At 43.9% G+C, this 16,856-nt stretch overlaps 1 protein-coding gene across 1 annotated transcript in view; it reads left to right on the top strand.

Annotated features, from left to right (window-relative positions):
* The first annotated feature begins 15,003 nt into the window (after nt 1–15,003).
* LOC142183479 (peroxisomal N(1)-acetyl-spermine/spermidine oxidase-like) overlaps nt 15,004–16,856 on the top strand; it is a 28,443-nt gene continuing 26,590 nt past the window's right edge. The window contains exon 1 of the mRNA XM_075258583.1: nt 15,004–15,470. Within this exon, the coding sequence (XP_075114684.1) occupies nt 15,230–15,470 (241 nt within the window). The 5' untranslated portion in view covers nt 15,004–15,229. The remainder of the gene's footprint in view (nt 15,471–16,856) is intronic.

The following is a 16,856-nucleotide window of genomic DNA, read 5'->3' as shown; positions in this document are numbered from 1 at the left end:
CTACACCCTCCTCATTCATTTTCTTGCATCTCTCTTGTCTTTACCGACCTCTTCTGTTCTTCTGTCTCCTCCTCCTATCTCTCCTCTTCTCCTTCCCCTCCAAAAACTTTTCCCCTCATTTCTCTTTTAATCCTCTTTTCCGTTTACTTGACCTCTCCTCCTGTCTCTCCTCCCAATCCTCACAACCCGCTCCTCTCCTCCAATTCCTCCTCTCTTCTCAATTCCTCTTCCCATCTTTCCTCTCTGCTATTCCTTCTCTCTTCTCCTTTTATTAACCCTCTTTTCCTCACATTACCCCTCCTCAACCAGTACCAATCCTCTCCTTCTATCTCTTCTCTCCTTCTACCTCCTCTTCTTCTGCACCTGCTCTCCTATCCCTTTACCTCTAGACTCATCTCCTCCTCATCTTCTAGTCTCAGCCCTTCTCTTTCTATTAATTTGCTCTTCTCCTCTTACCACCTCAGGTCTCTCCACCCACTATTCTTTTCCCTTAATTCCTCTCCCATATTATCCTCTCCCATCCTCCACTCCTTTTGACATACATTATTTCCTCTCCTATTACCCCATCTCTCCTTTTACACCTCCTTTTCTGTCATTTTACAACAACTCTTCTCTCTACTTACCCCTCCTCTCCTGCTCCTTTTCTTATACTCTCATTTCCTACTATCTCTCCTCTCGACTCCTCCTACTTCTCACCTATTCCAAAATCTCTTCTCCTCCTACACCTCGTACCTCTCCTCTATCCATAGCTGTCCTCTTTTCCTATCTTTGCTCTCCTTCCTTAGCTCCTCTCGTCCTACTCATCTCTTCTCCTTCCGTTTACCTCTCCAGACCTTTCTCTACTTCTCCTACTGCTTCTTCTCCTCATAGCACACCTCTTCAACTAGCCCTCCTCCACACCACACCTTCCTCTTTTCCTACCATTCCTCTCCACTCCTCCTATCTATCTTCTCCGACTACTCTTTCTCTCCTTTCGCCCCCCCATATCCTCACATCTCTCCTTCCCCCCTATGTCTCCACTCCTTAAACTTCTGTTTTCCTCTTTCCCCTCTTTTTTTCAATTCCTATTTATCTCTCCTCCTACTGCTCTTCTCATCTCATCCCTTACCTCCTCACAGCTTCTTCCCCTCTCCTTTTTTCTCACTTCTCTACTCCCTTCCATCCTTTTCTTTCCATTCCTCATCTCCTACCCCTGCCTTTCTCCACTCTTCTTGTCCTACCACTTTCTCTCCTGATACCACACCTCATAAACTCGCCCTCCTCTTGTCCTACCCATCATTTTCTCCTACCCATCCTCTCCTCCTACTCCTTCTCTCCTCCCCTTTCACCTCTCCTCTTCTCTGGAATTATTAACCATCTACATAAGCAAACATTATAGATAGATACTATCTGTGTAGATACAAAGATAACTTTTCTTAGGTCCAAATAACTAAAACTACCAGCATCTGACATATAGTGACAGTATTGAAAAATCTGCTAATGCAAATGTCTGAACCCGAGGATAGTCTACAGTACCATACAGGGTAACTATGTCAATTCTCCCAGAAACTGAACTAAAATACAAATTAAAAAGCCCCATTCCCCCAAGACTCTCCTCTTTTCGTATGCTTACTTGTACCATTTCCTCCTCTCCTCTCCTTTCCTCCAACCCCTTCTTGTTTTTTCATCCTACCTCTCTTCTTTTTTTAACCCTCCTCTCCCCTTACGCTTCCTCTCCACCTTCCTTTTACCTATACACACCCTTCTCCACTCTACTTCTCCTACTTCTTCCTTTCATCATACCATACCTCTTCCGCTAGTCCTCCTCCGCACCTCCCCCTCATCTTTTTCCATGACTCCTCTACACCTTCTCCACCTCTTCTCTTACTACTCCTCTCCTCCTACCCATCATCTTCTTATACTCCTTCTCTCTTTTCACCCCTCCGATCCTCACACCTCTCCTCCTCACCGATGCCTCCTCTAATCAAACCTCTACTTTCCTTCATCCTACCCATCCACCCTTTTCCTTCTACCCCCCTTGTCTATCCTCCTACCCCTTTTCTCCTACTACTTCTCCACTTCTTAACCTCCTCTTCTCCTACCTCTACTTTCCACCCTCTCCTCCTTTTTCTATCCTCCTAACACTTCTCTCCTCCTATAACTACTCTCCTCTTTTACTACCCTTTTGTCTCCTCTCCATTCCTTTTACCCCTCCTCTCATCTTACCCCTGCATGGCACTTCTCTTTCCTCTCATCTCCTCTTACCTCTCCTATAAATCAACCCTTCCTTTCCTCCTACTCCTCCAAGCCTCCCACCTCTGCTCTTCACTTCTCCTAACCTTTCTGTCTTTTCTGGTATAGCTTACCTATGATCCTCACCAATATTAAACCAAAACAATCCCAATACTAGATGCTGGTAACAAAGATACCAAACAAACAATTTATATACTCCAACCTAGTATCAATGTTAAAGTCATAAATCATACAAAAACATAGAATGTATCAAATATAATTTATTAACATAATGACATGATTATTTAAGAGGGAAGTTAAGACATCTAAAAACATTAAAAACCGCATACATCACAGAGGAGTGGAGGTCGCAGTGGAAAGGTTGAGCCAATATAGCATAGACATAGATCACATGAATAGAAAAATACAAACTGTGATAAGGGATGCAAGCTCAAATGCAGCCATTCTATCTATCTATCTATCTATCTATCTATCTATCTATCTATCTATCTATCTATCTATCTATCTAAATCTTAGGGAAAGTCATAGTAGATATACACTTTATATAAAGGGTTAAACATACCCCGGATGTACTAATAACAATATTGACCACGGCAATAGAGCATTATTCCCATCACATGTTACTTGGCATACAGGAAAATTTTAGCAAGATGACTATGCAAGAACACCAGTATTGAATATACCATAAATAGACATGAAATTATGCACAAATGTTTGCTCACCAACTATGACCTCCACTCTGAGCCCTGACATACGTTACGCACCACTCCTTCATTAGGGGGATACCCTTCCTCTCCTCCTGCTCCTCCAAGGCTCCCACCTTTGCTCTTCACTTCTCCTAACCTTTCTATCTTTTCTGGTATAAATTACCTGTGATCCTCACCACTCTGCTTCTTTTAGTCCTCTTCCTCTCTCTCCTTTTTTCTCTTCTCATCCTTCCCCATCTCACTTCTCCTTTTCTCTTATCCCTCTTTTTCTTTCCATTCCCCACCACCTACCCCTATCTAACCAGTCCTCCTCTCCTACAACCCCAGCTTTACACCTATCTCTTTTCTTCTCTTCTATCACTCCCGTCCTCTTACCCATCCTTTCTTCCTCTCCTACTCTATAATTCCTCTCCTTCTACCCTTCTTCTCCTCTCATCTCCTCCTATCACAACTCTTCTCTTACCCCACCTTTCCTTCTCTGCTATAATGACTCTGCTCTGCATCTACTTCTACTCTTCTCGCTTATCCCCCCTTTCCTTTTCATTTTTCAATTCTTTATTTATAACAGTAAACAGTTACAGATTGCAGAAAAATTGGTAGAGTGCAGGTTTTACAGTGCGAGAAGAGGCCTTGACCGTCTCCCCCTTTCCTCTTCTACTTGTTTCACCTAACCTTTTGTTTTACCCCTCATCTCCGCCTCCAATTACATTTCCTTTCCTTCTATCTATCCTATCTTCTATCTATTCTATATTATATCTATCTTACCTCTATCATCTCCTCCTACTGCACTTTCCCAACCACCATCCTCTCCTCTTCTCCTAACACTCCTCTGCTCTCCTCCTATCTCTCCTCAACTTTCCTCCAAACCCTTCTATTCTTTCTTTCTACCCCTACTCTCCTTGTACATCTCCTTTTCACCTGTGCTTCCTCTCATTGAACGCCTCCTCTCTCTTCCCACCATTCCTATCCTCCTAACCTTCCACTCCTCCTACCCCTCATCCCCACCTTCCTTTTATCTCCTGTCCTTCTATACCTCCTTGCCTCTCATCATACCCATTCACACCTCCTACCATTCCACTCTTCTTCTCATACCCCTTCTCCTATCCCTCCTCTCATTCTACTCCTACTTTTCTCCTCTTCTACTACCCAGCCTCTCCCCCTATCCTTCCTATCCTTTCACCTCTCATCCTCCACAATTACTATCCATCTACCTAAGCAATTATTATACCTAGAAATAATATCTTTGTAGATACAAAGAGAAATTTCTAAAACATAACTTTGATTAGAGCCACACAACTAAAACTACCACCGTATGAGACATAATGACAGTGTTGCAACATCTCATAGCTATCTAAATTGGTTTGCTACCTCCCTAAGTCTGAATCCCATACAGTGTAACTATATTAATTGTCCCAGAAGCTGAATTCAAATACAAATTCGAAAATACCCCAAATCTCTTCTATTCTATGCCTCCTCTCCTTGTCCCCCTCCTCCTGTCCTTCCACTTTTTCTCTCATCTCACCTCTTTCTCATTTCATCTCCTCCTACCCCTTCTATGAGCCAACTTCTCCTCTCCTGCTATAACAACACCCCTTTGCTCGTACCCCTACTCTTCTCTCCTTTTCATTTATTCCCCCTCTACTTTCCTACTTCTTTCTCCTCTCCTTTTATCTTACTCCTCTTTTCCTCCTTATCTTACCCATCCCTTCCTACTATTCTTCCTCTCCTCTTTCTTCTTCTTTTCTATCTTTTCCTTACACCTATCCTTTCTTCCTATCACTCATCTCCCCTCTTCCTACTGCACCTTTTCAAATACCATCCTCTCCTCTTCTCCTAACACTCCTCTGCCTTCCAACTACCCCTTCTCATATTTCCTCCTATCCCTTCTCTCTAGTCTTCCTACCCCTCCTCTCCTTCTCGCCTGTGTTTCCTCTCATTGCACTCATCCTTTCCTCCTTTCTTTCTTCTCCTTTCCTTCTGCAACTCTTTTCCTCCCCTCCTACCCATTCACATCTCCTACTGCTCCACTCTTCACCTCATACCCCTTCTCTTACCTCTTCTGCCCTCCTACTCATACTTTCCACTCCTTCTATGACTCTGCTCCTCTCTATAACTACTCTCTTCTGCTTTTACCCATGCTCTCTTTTCCTTTCCTGTTATCCATGCTCTCTTATCTTTTCCTACCATTTTTCTCTACTTCTTACCTCTTACCTCTCCTCCTACCACTCCTCTCCTCTTACAGTTCTTTTCCTCCTATTCATTTGCTCCTCTTCTTCATTCAACCTGTGTCTCTTTACCTACCAATCCTTTCCCTCCACTCCTCTCTTCACCTATCCACTCCATTCTTTCATTTTGTCTCTCCTACTACCCCATCTCTCCTCTTGTATCTCCTTTCCTTTTACTACTACTCTGTTCTCCTCTTACCTGTCCTCTTCCGTCTCTTTACTTTTACCCTCATCTCCTCCTATCTCTCCTCTCCACACTTCCTGCTTCTTTCTTGCTCCATGTCTCTCCTTCTACCCCTCTTCTCCTCTCATCTCTACACTTTCTTTTAAAAAAACCTCTACTTTCCTCCCACTCTTCCCTTTCTATCCTTCTAACCCTTCTCACCTCCTATAACTACTCTCTTCTTTTACTACCCCTTTTTTCCTCTCCTTTTCTTTAACTCTTCATCTCCTCAACTACTACAGCTACTCTCCTGCTTCCCTTCCTCTCCTTTTACCCCTTCAGGACACTTCTCTTTTGCTTCCTCTCCTCTTACCTCTCCTCTGTACCCACCCATCTTCTCCTCCTACTCCTCCAAGCCTCTTACCTCTCCTCTTCACTACTCCAACACCTTCTTTCTTTTCTAGTATAGCTTATCTCCACTCCTCATCACACTGCTACTCATAGCCCTATTCCCCTCTCCTTTTCTCTCTTCTCATGCTTTTTCTTTCCATTTATCACCTCATACCCCTCCTCTCCTCTTTTCACTCTCCTCTCCATTCCTTTCTCCACTCTTCTTTTACTACCACTTCCACTCCTCATACCACACCTCATCAACTAGCCCTCCTGTTTTCTTACCTCTTTTCTTCTCCTATCACTCCTGTCATCTTACCTATCCTCTCCTTTTACCCCTCCATAACACTTCTCTTTTCCCTCCTACTCCTTCAAGCCTCCTACCTCTTCGTTTTTTTTCTCTCTCTGGTATAGTTCCTCACCATTGTGTTCCTCAAAGCCCTCTTCCCCTCTCCTTTTCTCTATCCTCATCCAACCTCACTTCAATTCTCCTCTTTTCTTATCCCATCTTTCCATTCTTCATCTCCTACCCCTCCTCTCCTCTTTCCACTCATCTTTTCCTACCACTTCCTCTCCTCATACCGCACCTCTTCTCCTACCCATCATCTCCTCCTATCCCTCCTCTACACCTACCTCTACTCTTCTCTTGTCCTATCACTCCTCTACTCCTACTCCTCTACTCTCTTTTCCTCCTGTCCCTCCTCTTCTCGCACCTCTCCTCTTCTCTAGAATTACTAACCATCTACCTAATCAAACATTATACCAATAGATACAATCTGTGTAGATACAAATATAAATTGCTAAAAAATAACTTTTATTAAATTCACACAAATAAAATTAACAGTTTCTGAGATATAACAACAGTATTGCAAAATCTCCTAGCTACCTAAATTAGTTTGCTACCTCCTAAGTCTGATATTCTACAGTACTCTTCTCTTCTCTCCTCTCGTCATACACCCAGGGGTGAACCATGGCTTTCTGCCGCCTGAAGCGGACATCAGAAAACCACCCCCACCAAGGAGGGGGCGGGGCCGTGCGGAGGGGGCGGGGCCGAGCAGAGCTTGTCTTTAGCAGGCAGAGAGCAGGTCCTCTCCCTGCTGCCTCCCCAATCCACCGCTCAGTGACGGTGACCCTAAGCCAGTCCAGGACAGCTTGTCCCGGACTGGCTTAGGTCAGCAAAAATGCCGCCTTCCCTGTGGCCTGGCATAGCGCTGCCTGAAGCGGTCGCTTCAGGTCGCCTCATAGGAGGTGCGGCACTGCGGATACACCCCCTCTATTTATACCTCTCCAATAAAATTATATACACATACATACACTGCTGCTGTTTATATAGAGAATCATAGTCTGCACTTTGTCAATTCTGCAATATAAGTATAAATGTACAGTATGCAATCACAAGTGGATTAGCACAATCCATCTGCAATGCTATACCTCACTACTCTGTTCTCTCCTGCCCTACTGCTGCTCCCTCTTTTGCCAAAATCAAATGGGCAAAATCACAGGATCATTTACGCCATGAATAGGGCCAAATATACAGTGATATTATTATTGCTCCATTGTGCCCCCAAGTTTTTTTTTTCTTTTTGCTTATAGGCAGAAGAAAATGGGTTGTAGTGCAGGAGAGAGGCAGGTGGAGCCAGGCAATTCATTTGTATTTCTAGGCAGCTCATGCTAAGGCTTCTGGCATGTTGCTGGTGAAATATCGTGACAGAATTTTAAAAACTGCATCTATAACAGAATATAATAATAGTATGTGGGTGGAGAACTCCCCACATTTCTAATTTTTGGAAAATCTGTAATGAATTCTGTAATGGCCATATCAAATGGCTTGATTATCCCTAATGCACAATATAATGTACACACTTTGCTAATAATGTAGATAGACTTACCTGCTATGATCACAGACATCATTCGCACAGACAATACATATATGGTACCTTAAATACCTCCAATGAATTTGTTGTTAGTTGTCCTGCATAGAAATAAGGATAAAACCATGTCGGCTACAAACAAAGTTTATGGTAGAAGTAATATGTAACATACAAATGTTATGTATCAACAGCGGTTGAACATTCACAATAATTTCCTCTGGTGGATGCAGGACCCCCACCCTATCACTGTACTTTATCACATATTGAAGAAATAAAAAGTAATATAATAAGGTATCATAAAATGAGCATTTATATTAGGGTCAGGTGTATCAGGTAACAGGTACCATCAATTTATTTTTGATTTAAACTGACTACAAGTATACGGCAGCCATGTTCTCGGCATCTGTCAGCCTGCAGATATATCTTACTTATGTACTGAGAGCGATTCCTACTCCATGTATTAAATGGGGCAAATAGATGAAAGTAGACGGCAGGACAGATGTCAATGGGTTTTAATGGTAGAAATATAAAATCAGGATTTCAGGTTCTCAGTTTTATAACTACTGTATATGGAATAGCAGAGCTGACTGCGCTCTTCTTCCTGCCCCATAACAACCCAAACCTGACTGAGCGGAGATAACTGATGGCAACTGAAGCCATTGGACACAGGAAGAAATCTGATTATAAATGATTAAAAACATGAATATAAATGTTTCCTATTTGTTCTATAAATGATGGGGCAGAATAGAGAGAAGCTCATGTGAACAGAGACTAATACTGGTCATGTAATAACAGTCGCCCCCTAGCTGTTACCTGTAATACAGTCTGTGTAATGATCGGTCATGTCTTCAGATTCTCAGGATTAGGATTAGATCCCGGTCACTTACCAAAGACATGGCCACAAGGTCCATCCCGGCTGCAGAGAGAAGATCACAGACGTCTGCCATCTCTCCTCCACTAACTGACTGCACCAACTGATTTTTCAAATTCCTATCCTGCAATCCTATTGGCTGTAAGAGGATGCAGTTACCATGGCGACATATGCAGCTGATTTAACCCCTTCAGTACCAATACTGTTTTAGCATTAAGGCCTGATTATCTATAGGCATCGCTGTCTATGGACTTATTAAGTTCAATAAATTCTAATAGCCATATGGTTTTGCTTTGACATTGATGTAACTTTATTAAGGCTTGTTATGGTCAGACAAGTAATATTATTTAATATAACTATTTAGAGGTAGATGTAAAGTATATCATTAATTAACTTTTATTTTTGGGGTGAATAGCGGGGGATTTAGCAATTTCTCTATTTTCTGAAAATGTGCATAGAACATATTAACTTTCTTATTCTGTTGGAGGATGAGGATAGATTTATTTATTTGCAGCTACCTCTACATTTACATTGGTCATAGCACCAGGCAGGATGGGTTGTGGTTACAGGACCCTATCAGAGAGAAAATTGTTGGGACCGGCTTCTATCAGACATCTACGGCATATACTGTGATTATACTATATACAGTATATCTAAGATGAGAATAACCCCGCTGTGACCTGTTCTAGAAATGAAATTACAATTCTTGCATTGGTCACTTTTAGGGATGAGCAAACGGGTTTGTTACAAGGTCTGATCATTAAGAATTTGGCAAAAATTCCAGGTTTAGTTGAATCTGAAGTTTCTGGGAATCGCCACGCACAAACCACTATTATACTCTGAGCTATTCAGATCTCAGAATACAATAAGCTGAGACCCAGGGAAGGTGACAATAAAGTAAAGTATCTTCAAAATAACTGGTATGTGTACAATATTGCAAATAGTGAATATAGAAAAGACCAGGGTTTTGAGTACACTTGAAATCTAACTTTTAATAGTATTCACGAAAATATTGATGAACCAACAAAAATTATATCATTCAAAAATAGTAATTAAACCACTATTCAGGTGTGTGTAGTCACTGTGAGGTTGTGTTTTATTTTGACACACTGATTTGAGGATGTATTATTCGCTGACATCCATTGCACTATGTGCACACCAGTCCCTTCCCATCAAAAACCCACTAATACCAATCATTCCAAGGGGCACTAGACTAACTGGGATATTGGACTGACGGAATTCACAGGGTAAGCAATATGCACATCCAAAGACACACACACAAATACCTGACTAATAATAGCTAAAAGATTTCTGCCTGACGCGTTTCTGCTAAGTCTTTTTTTTAGCTCATCAGAGGCATAGTTTTTTTGAATATTGTACAGAAAGCGCAGTCACGGGCCTGGAGCACCCGGTCGGCTTTGATGGTAAGTAGCCGAGCTCGGAGTAGCCGAGCTCAGCAAATGGTCAGCTCTGCTTCATCTCCGATGTAGCAGTGCTGGCCGATGTAGCAGTCCGATGCAGCAGAGCTGAGTGTGTAGCAGGTCCAGCTCTGCTGCATCGGACTGCTACATCGGACACGGCTACATCGGCCAGCACTTAGGATTGAGCCGATCTTGACATTTCAGGATCGTTTTTAAAATCTGATTTCCGATCATTCGGACTGGTATTGTACAGATGCAGGGAACAGGCGGGGCTTGGTGTGGCTGGAGAGTGTGGGCGGGGAGACGTGAGTGCATCACTCACGTCTCCCCTCCCAGTACCCGCCCACACTCTCCTAAGCCCCGCCTTCTCTATAACACTAGTTGGGGGAGAGGGGGGCAGGGCGCTCTGAAGACCGGACAGAGGACCGGATCAAGAAGAACAGGGATCTGCAGGTAAGTAGACACCGGTGGGGGGAGGGGGTTAATCACTACACAGCGTGGGGTCCAAAAATGGAAACAATTTTTGGACTACATACTGTGTAGTGAATAGGATCGTCTTTAAAATCCCAGCTCTGCTTCATCTCCCACGTAGTAGTATCCGATACTGCACACTCAGCTCAACTACTCCGGAGTAGTTGAGCTGAGTGCACGGCCCGATGTAGGAGAGCTGGCAGATGTAGCATCCAAGCAGAGATGCAGCCAAGCAGAGTTCACACCCAGCTCTGCTTCATCTCCGATGTACAGTACTGTGTCAGCACTGCTACATCTGAGATCGGACCACAATGGAAACTGCTGTGGACGGATCTTAGACTCCGCCTCCTCCAGCAGAACCAGCGCTGATTGACCGAATGCTGCACACTGGCCAATCAACGTTCGTTATTCGTTTCGAATAGCCGCTCAATATTCGACTAACGAATATCGAACCCCATTATAGTCTATGGGAGAAAATGCTTAGTTTCAGGGGATCCCACCATTCGACTCAGGAGGGTCACCAAGTCCACTATCACACCTCAGCAAATGATGCCAACACCTCTGCAATGCAACTGGGACAGCAGGGGAAGCATGGCTGGGGGCATCTAACAAGCCCAAGAAACTGTTTTACCCCACCATCACAGCCTATCAACTACACACTTTCCACACTCAAAAAAACCTCTATCAAAGTGGGAAAATACCTCGAAACCTTCTTTACTCCCCAAATGGATGGACACAAACCCAAATTTAAGCTCAACAAACATTAACAACCACCCCTTTAAATCACGTTCCCCATGACAACCACAGATGGAATAGACAATGGGAAATCTATCAGTACCCACCCTGAACTGTCATTGTGGATGTGTGTGTGTGATGTGGTAAGACCTTCCAAAATTCACTTTTCTAGCCCTTAACAGGAGCCCTTCCAAATTAAGTTACAGGTCCTTAAGCTGAGCTACCAGCAGAGATTGAGGCCCTTCAGGTGACTTCAGCCTTCTACCTGCAGAGTTTTTGGCCCTTTAACTTAGTTCAGCCTTGCACCAGCAGAGATTTGTTGTCCCTTTGGGTGAGTTGAGCCTTTAAACAGCAGAGATTTAGTTTTTGTCCCTTAGAGTGAGCAGAGCCTTCAAAAAGCAATGTTTTTGGCCCTTGGCGTGAGTAGAGCCTTTAAAAAGCAGTGTTTTTGGCCCTTGGAGTGAGTAGAGCCTTTATAAAGCAGTGGTTTTGGCCCTTGGCGTGAGTAGAGCCTTTAAAAAGCAGTGTCTTTGGCCCTTGGAGTGAGTAGAGCCTTTATAAAGCAGTGGTTTTGGCCCTTGGCGTGAGTAGAGCCTTTATAAAGCAGTGGTTTTGGCCCTTGGCGTGAGTAGAGCCTTTAAAAAGCAGTGTTTTTGACCCTTGGAGTGAGTAGAGCCTTTAAAAAGCAGTGTTTTTGGCCCTTGGAGTGAGTAGAGCCTTTATAAAGCAGTGTTTTTGGCCCTTGGAGTGAGTAGAGCCTTTATAAAGCAGTGGTTTTGGCCCTTGGGGTGACTAGAGCCTTGTAGCAGCAGTGTTTTATTTTTTGGCCCTTGGGGTGACTAGAGCCTTGTAGCAGCAGTGTTTTCGGCCATTGGCGTGAGAAGAGCCTTTAAAAAGCAGTGTTTTTGGCCCTTGGAGTGAGTAGAGCCTTTAAAAAGCAGGATATATATATCCTCCTACTAGTGAAAGTTTGTGTGTTTGGATGTTTGTTCCTCAGTCACGCTAAAACGCCTGGACGGATTTGCGTGCAAGTTTCCACAAACATAGTTTTCCCTTGGGATTGAAACATAGGCTACTTTTGCTGCCGCTAAACAACATGGCTTCCTAGCAGGAGACTCCCAAAAGCAGGACTCCTAACCCCAGCTATAGAATCACACACACTTCCTCGCATTTCTAGCCCCAAACTGCCTGCACACTCCTTATTGTCGCTTCAACGGTAGCCCTCACCCCACTCAATGACATTTACATGTATTTGGTCATCTCATACAGTCCGGTAATATACCTCAGCAGCCTGCCAAAGGCCACGCTCCGGGACCGCCATGTTTGCTGAACACCAGCACGACACCGCTTGGGCAGTGACACGAACTACACTGCACTGAGGAGGCCACACGCACACTTCCTGCCTACACGTCACTACAGCGCACACAAAGCCTGTGCTGCGGCGCCACAAGTCTACACTGGCATTCCACAGTCATCCCCGACCCTGGAACTTACCTTCACTGGCTTGCTTTTCCCGCGATCCTCCTGCTTTCCACGCTCAGCAGTAAGTTCGTACCACACATTCTTTTACGGACAGCTGCTCCATATATCACCTGCCCTGCTCTTCCTCCTGCCCAGCGTTTCAACACAGCTGGCGTACAGCAGCACCATCGCAACCTTCCTACCGCGGCAGGAATGGAGCGATGTTGCGGCCCGGCCCTCCACGACATCCGCCGGGAATTGTAAAAGTAAAGGCGACCGCTTTGTTGCCCAGCGGTCACCATAACAACTAGCTCTCCACTACACACGGAGGCCCGTTACTGATGCCTGCAATCAAAAAAGAGCTTTGATTACAGGAATTAACACTTAACCCCCCTCACCCCCCCACACTATATAGGGCCTCAGATGACATCATTTTAGGTCCTTTAGCCCAGCCTGAACATGAATTCGGCCACTCCGGTAGCGAGGTAGATAAAAAAAAAAAAAATCCACCGAAAATAACAACAAATTGTCTATTACTACATACACAATTTAACATATCACATTTGCTATCCCACCAACATTTTTACAGAACTCTCGCAGTTTCACATGTCTGTGTCCGCCGAATTCTCAAATCAACGCAGATGAAGTCAAAGCTAGAACATACATATACACACACACACACACATACAATGTCTCTCTTGGACAGTTACGGATCCTCCCTATAGACACTCCACACTAGTCGAATTAAATCAAATAGGCTTTATTTCCACGTCCGAATAGATATTTGGCATTGCCAAAGCTAGTAAAGTGTGTGTGTGTGTGGGAGTTGGAGTCGGGGGGGGGGGGGGAGTGGTGGGTATGGGGTGGGTGGGTTGATTTGGGGTATAATAGTCCGTGGAGTCTCATCTTCCTCTTAGTTGGTGGCCGCTATATGGGTAGGTGGTTTGGGGTATAGTTGGTCCTGTAGTGAGGTGACTAGATTGGAGTTTCTGGCGGTAACTCCTGTAAGCATCTCCATTCTAGTCACCTCAGTACTGAACAGTCTACATTGGAGTTGATTCTAGCAGGTCCTCCCTCCAGCAACTCCAATCTAGTCACCTCAGTAATGAATTGTCTAGAATGGAGTTGCTCCTGGTAGATTCTCCTTTCAGCAACTCCATTCTAGCCCGTGCACTAGTGAGGTGACTAGATTGGAGTTTCTGGCGGCAGCTCCTCTAAGCATCTCCATTCTAGTCACCTTAGTACTGAACAGTCCATATTGGAGTTGATTCTAGTAGGTCCTCCCTCCAGCAACTCCAATCTAATCACCTCAGCAATGAATTGTCTAGAATGGAGTTGCTCTTGGTAGATTCTCCTTCCAGCAACTCCATTGTGTAATAGGCCCAATTTTCCTAACAAAAACCTAGCTAACTCAAAACCCTTAATGCATAAAAAAATAAATACTCCACAACGACTTTATGTGGCTAAAAATAGGCCGCGATGTTTATTTGTTAAGGGTTACATCACAATTAGTTAGAATGTAATACCAAAAACCATCAATTCATGAACCAATAAATAAATAAATAACCAATAAAACCAACTCAATCAATCAAATATATAACCAATAAGCATAAAAAGCAAATAATCTAGTCCACCCAGCATTAGCTGGGTGACCATTTCCCTCTAACCAAAACATCGCGACAAGGAACAGTTCATCCCATTAAAAGTGGAGGATGGGTGGGCGGGAGCTCAGGTTCCAATAGCTTCCCTGACAGAACTGCTTGATCACGGCGTCCGTTCCCTTATTTATGTTCAAATTTCCCGCTCTTTTTACAGCCTTGACCAATCAACAGCTGCCCTGAAGAATCTGCCCAGTGATGAAGAAACATCTGCCCGGAGATAGAAGCTTCTGGATCTTTCGGTGACGACCACTGCGACCAACTTCAGAGGGGGACCCTCTTGGTAAGTACCACTGTAATACTGAGGAGAAAAGAGGGGGAGAAAAGGGGAAAGAAAATACCAACAAAAACTCTAGATTAAAATGTATCTAACTCTCTAAAATTTAATGGGCCATTACACCATGTGTCCCCCATGCGAAGTTCCTGGGGGGCCCCTTTTCATTCTAGCCTGTGCACTAGTGAGGTGACTAGATTGGAGTTTCTGGCGGCAGCTCCTCTAAGCAACTCCATTCTAGTCACCTCAGTACTGAACAGTCCATATTGGAGTTGATTCTAGCAGGTCCTCCCTCCAGCAACTCCAATCTAGTCACCTCAGTAATGAATTGTCTAGAATGGAGTTGGTAGATTCTCCTTCCAGCAACTCCATTCTAGCCCGTGCACTAGTGAGGTGACTAGATTGGAGTCTTCTTCATTTGGAAGGACCTTCTTACAAATAAGGACACGCCTACCCTGTGAAGTGGCCTTAAGACGTCAGAAGGTCCTTACCGAGTCTAGTATTCGCCGTTACCATTTCTGTACACCACATAGCTACAGCCCACAGTGTATGAATCTTCATTGTCTAATATTAAACATGTGGCTGCAGCTGCAGAACTCTACAGGGATCTGGGGAGGTTTGCAGACACTGCAGCTGTGGAGACAGAACTGCTTCTAGAAGGCTGTACGGACTGTGAGGAGGAGAGGGGACACTACACACGGCTCGTACTTTGGTCGCCTCTTTCTAGAAGGAACTAGCCGCCTTATAAAGATGGGCATGTTGCTCCTCCTCCTTGTCCTCCTGCCACTAGCTGCATTTCCACACACCCGCGGCAGATTGGACTCTGAGCAGCAGGAAGCCATGGGTCCTCGGGCTCCAGTCATACTGATCATCGGCGCCGGGATCTCTGGCCTCGGAGCAGCAGAGAAGTTGCACAAACATGGCTTCCACAATATAAAGGTTCTAGAAGCCACTGCGAGAACCGGAGGCCGGATTCGTACGCAGAGTTTCGGTAATTGTTTGCAGATAGGGCCTCTCAGGTGCAGCAATGGCGGAGTATAAGTCCTGAGGGCCGGGGGTGAACGAGGCTTACGAGAACCTTGGCGATGAGGAAATTATTTTCCCTGTCACCTCCTGTCAAGACAGACGTGTATTACACTGGTTTGACACGAGGTGGCGCACTGTATATTGCAGCGTGGAGAGGAAGAGGTTGTCTTGTCCGTACAGCCACCACAATGAGGCCTTCAATGTGTTACATTCGCACAAGATTAGAAGTAGTTTCTGTACTTTGTATTCTTTATGATCCACATTTTATTATGGCTTGAAAAACTCATGATAAACGTGACCAAAACCTGTACATGTGAATTTTTGTTTAGAAAACTGCTTATATAATTATTACATGTAGCGGTATTTTCTTAATATTAGGGTCTATTCACATTATAAATAGCTATCATACATTTGCATTCAAGATCACCCCCCCCTTTCCCACTGGAGTTTTATAAAGGGAAGGAAGTTTTTAGAAACAATGTGATGTAAAAAATAAATTCACATTCTGCATCATTTTATTAATACGGTGCTCATTCCGAAGACCATAGGGCTAATTTATTAACACTGGTGTATAGTATGCCAGTCTTCATAAGCAACTATTTGGGCCCCTTAACACGGCTTAAGCGCACGTATACACATGTCCGAGCGCGGCGCTTCAAAACAGAGCCCATTGTTTTCAATGGGAAGTGCGCGTATATCGGCATATACGCTTACGCCGTGTGATTAAGAGGCTTACAGCCCTTATTTCAGGCACATCTCAGTTGATTTGTGCACCAGAAATTGAAATTTAGTTGTCATAGCTTTCAGCCTTTAAGGCTAAGGCCCCATATTTGCAGAAAATCAACTTTTTTTTTGTTGCATGTTTGTTTTTGTTTTTTTTTAACTAAAGCCAAGAGTGGATTGCACAGAAGGAAGAAGTATAACAACTTCCTTGTAGCCACTCCTGGTTTTGCTCATAAAACCACAGCAAAATTTGCAAGAAAAAAATGCTGCTTTTCTGCAACGCGGGGCCTTAGCCTAATGGTGTTTTCTGGCCTCAAATCAAACTCTCATTTTCTTGAGCTTTCCACAAATGCACTTCAGTTTTAAAAAAAATAAAATAAAAATAGGAGCATGGCTTCACCAAAAGTCAAAATTTATCAGAGAGGAGATAAGTGCTCTAGTGAGGAGCACACAACTTCATAATAAACCTCCTGGTACGTTATTCTGTAATATTATACCACACACAACCTAACTTTTGAACATGGGGATGTGCAGTTTTCTACCGGAGTGCTTCTTTAAGGCCTAAACTAGGCTACGTTCTTAAAGGGGTATTCCCCTTTTTAACAGGTTGTCCCATATCCATAGCTGT

The sequence above is a fragment of the Leptodactylus fuscus genome, chromosome 10, assembly GCF_031893055.1.
Source record: "Leptodactylus fuscus isolate aLepFus1 chromosome 10, aLepFus1.hap2, whole genome shotgun sequence".
Lineage (NCBI taxonomy): Eukaryota > Metazoa > Chordata > Amphibia > Anura > Leptodactylidae > Leptodactylus > Leptodactylus fuscus.
This window is presented reverse-complemented; position numbering and strand designations above follow the sequence as displayed.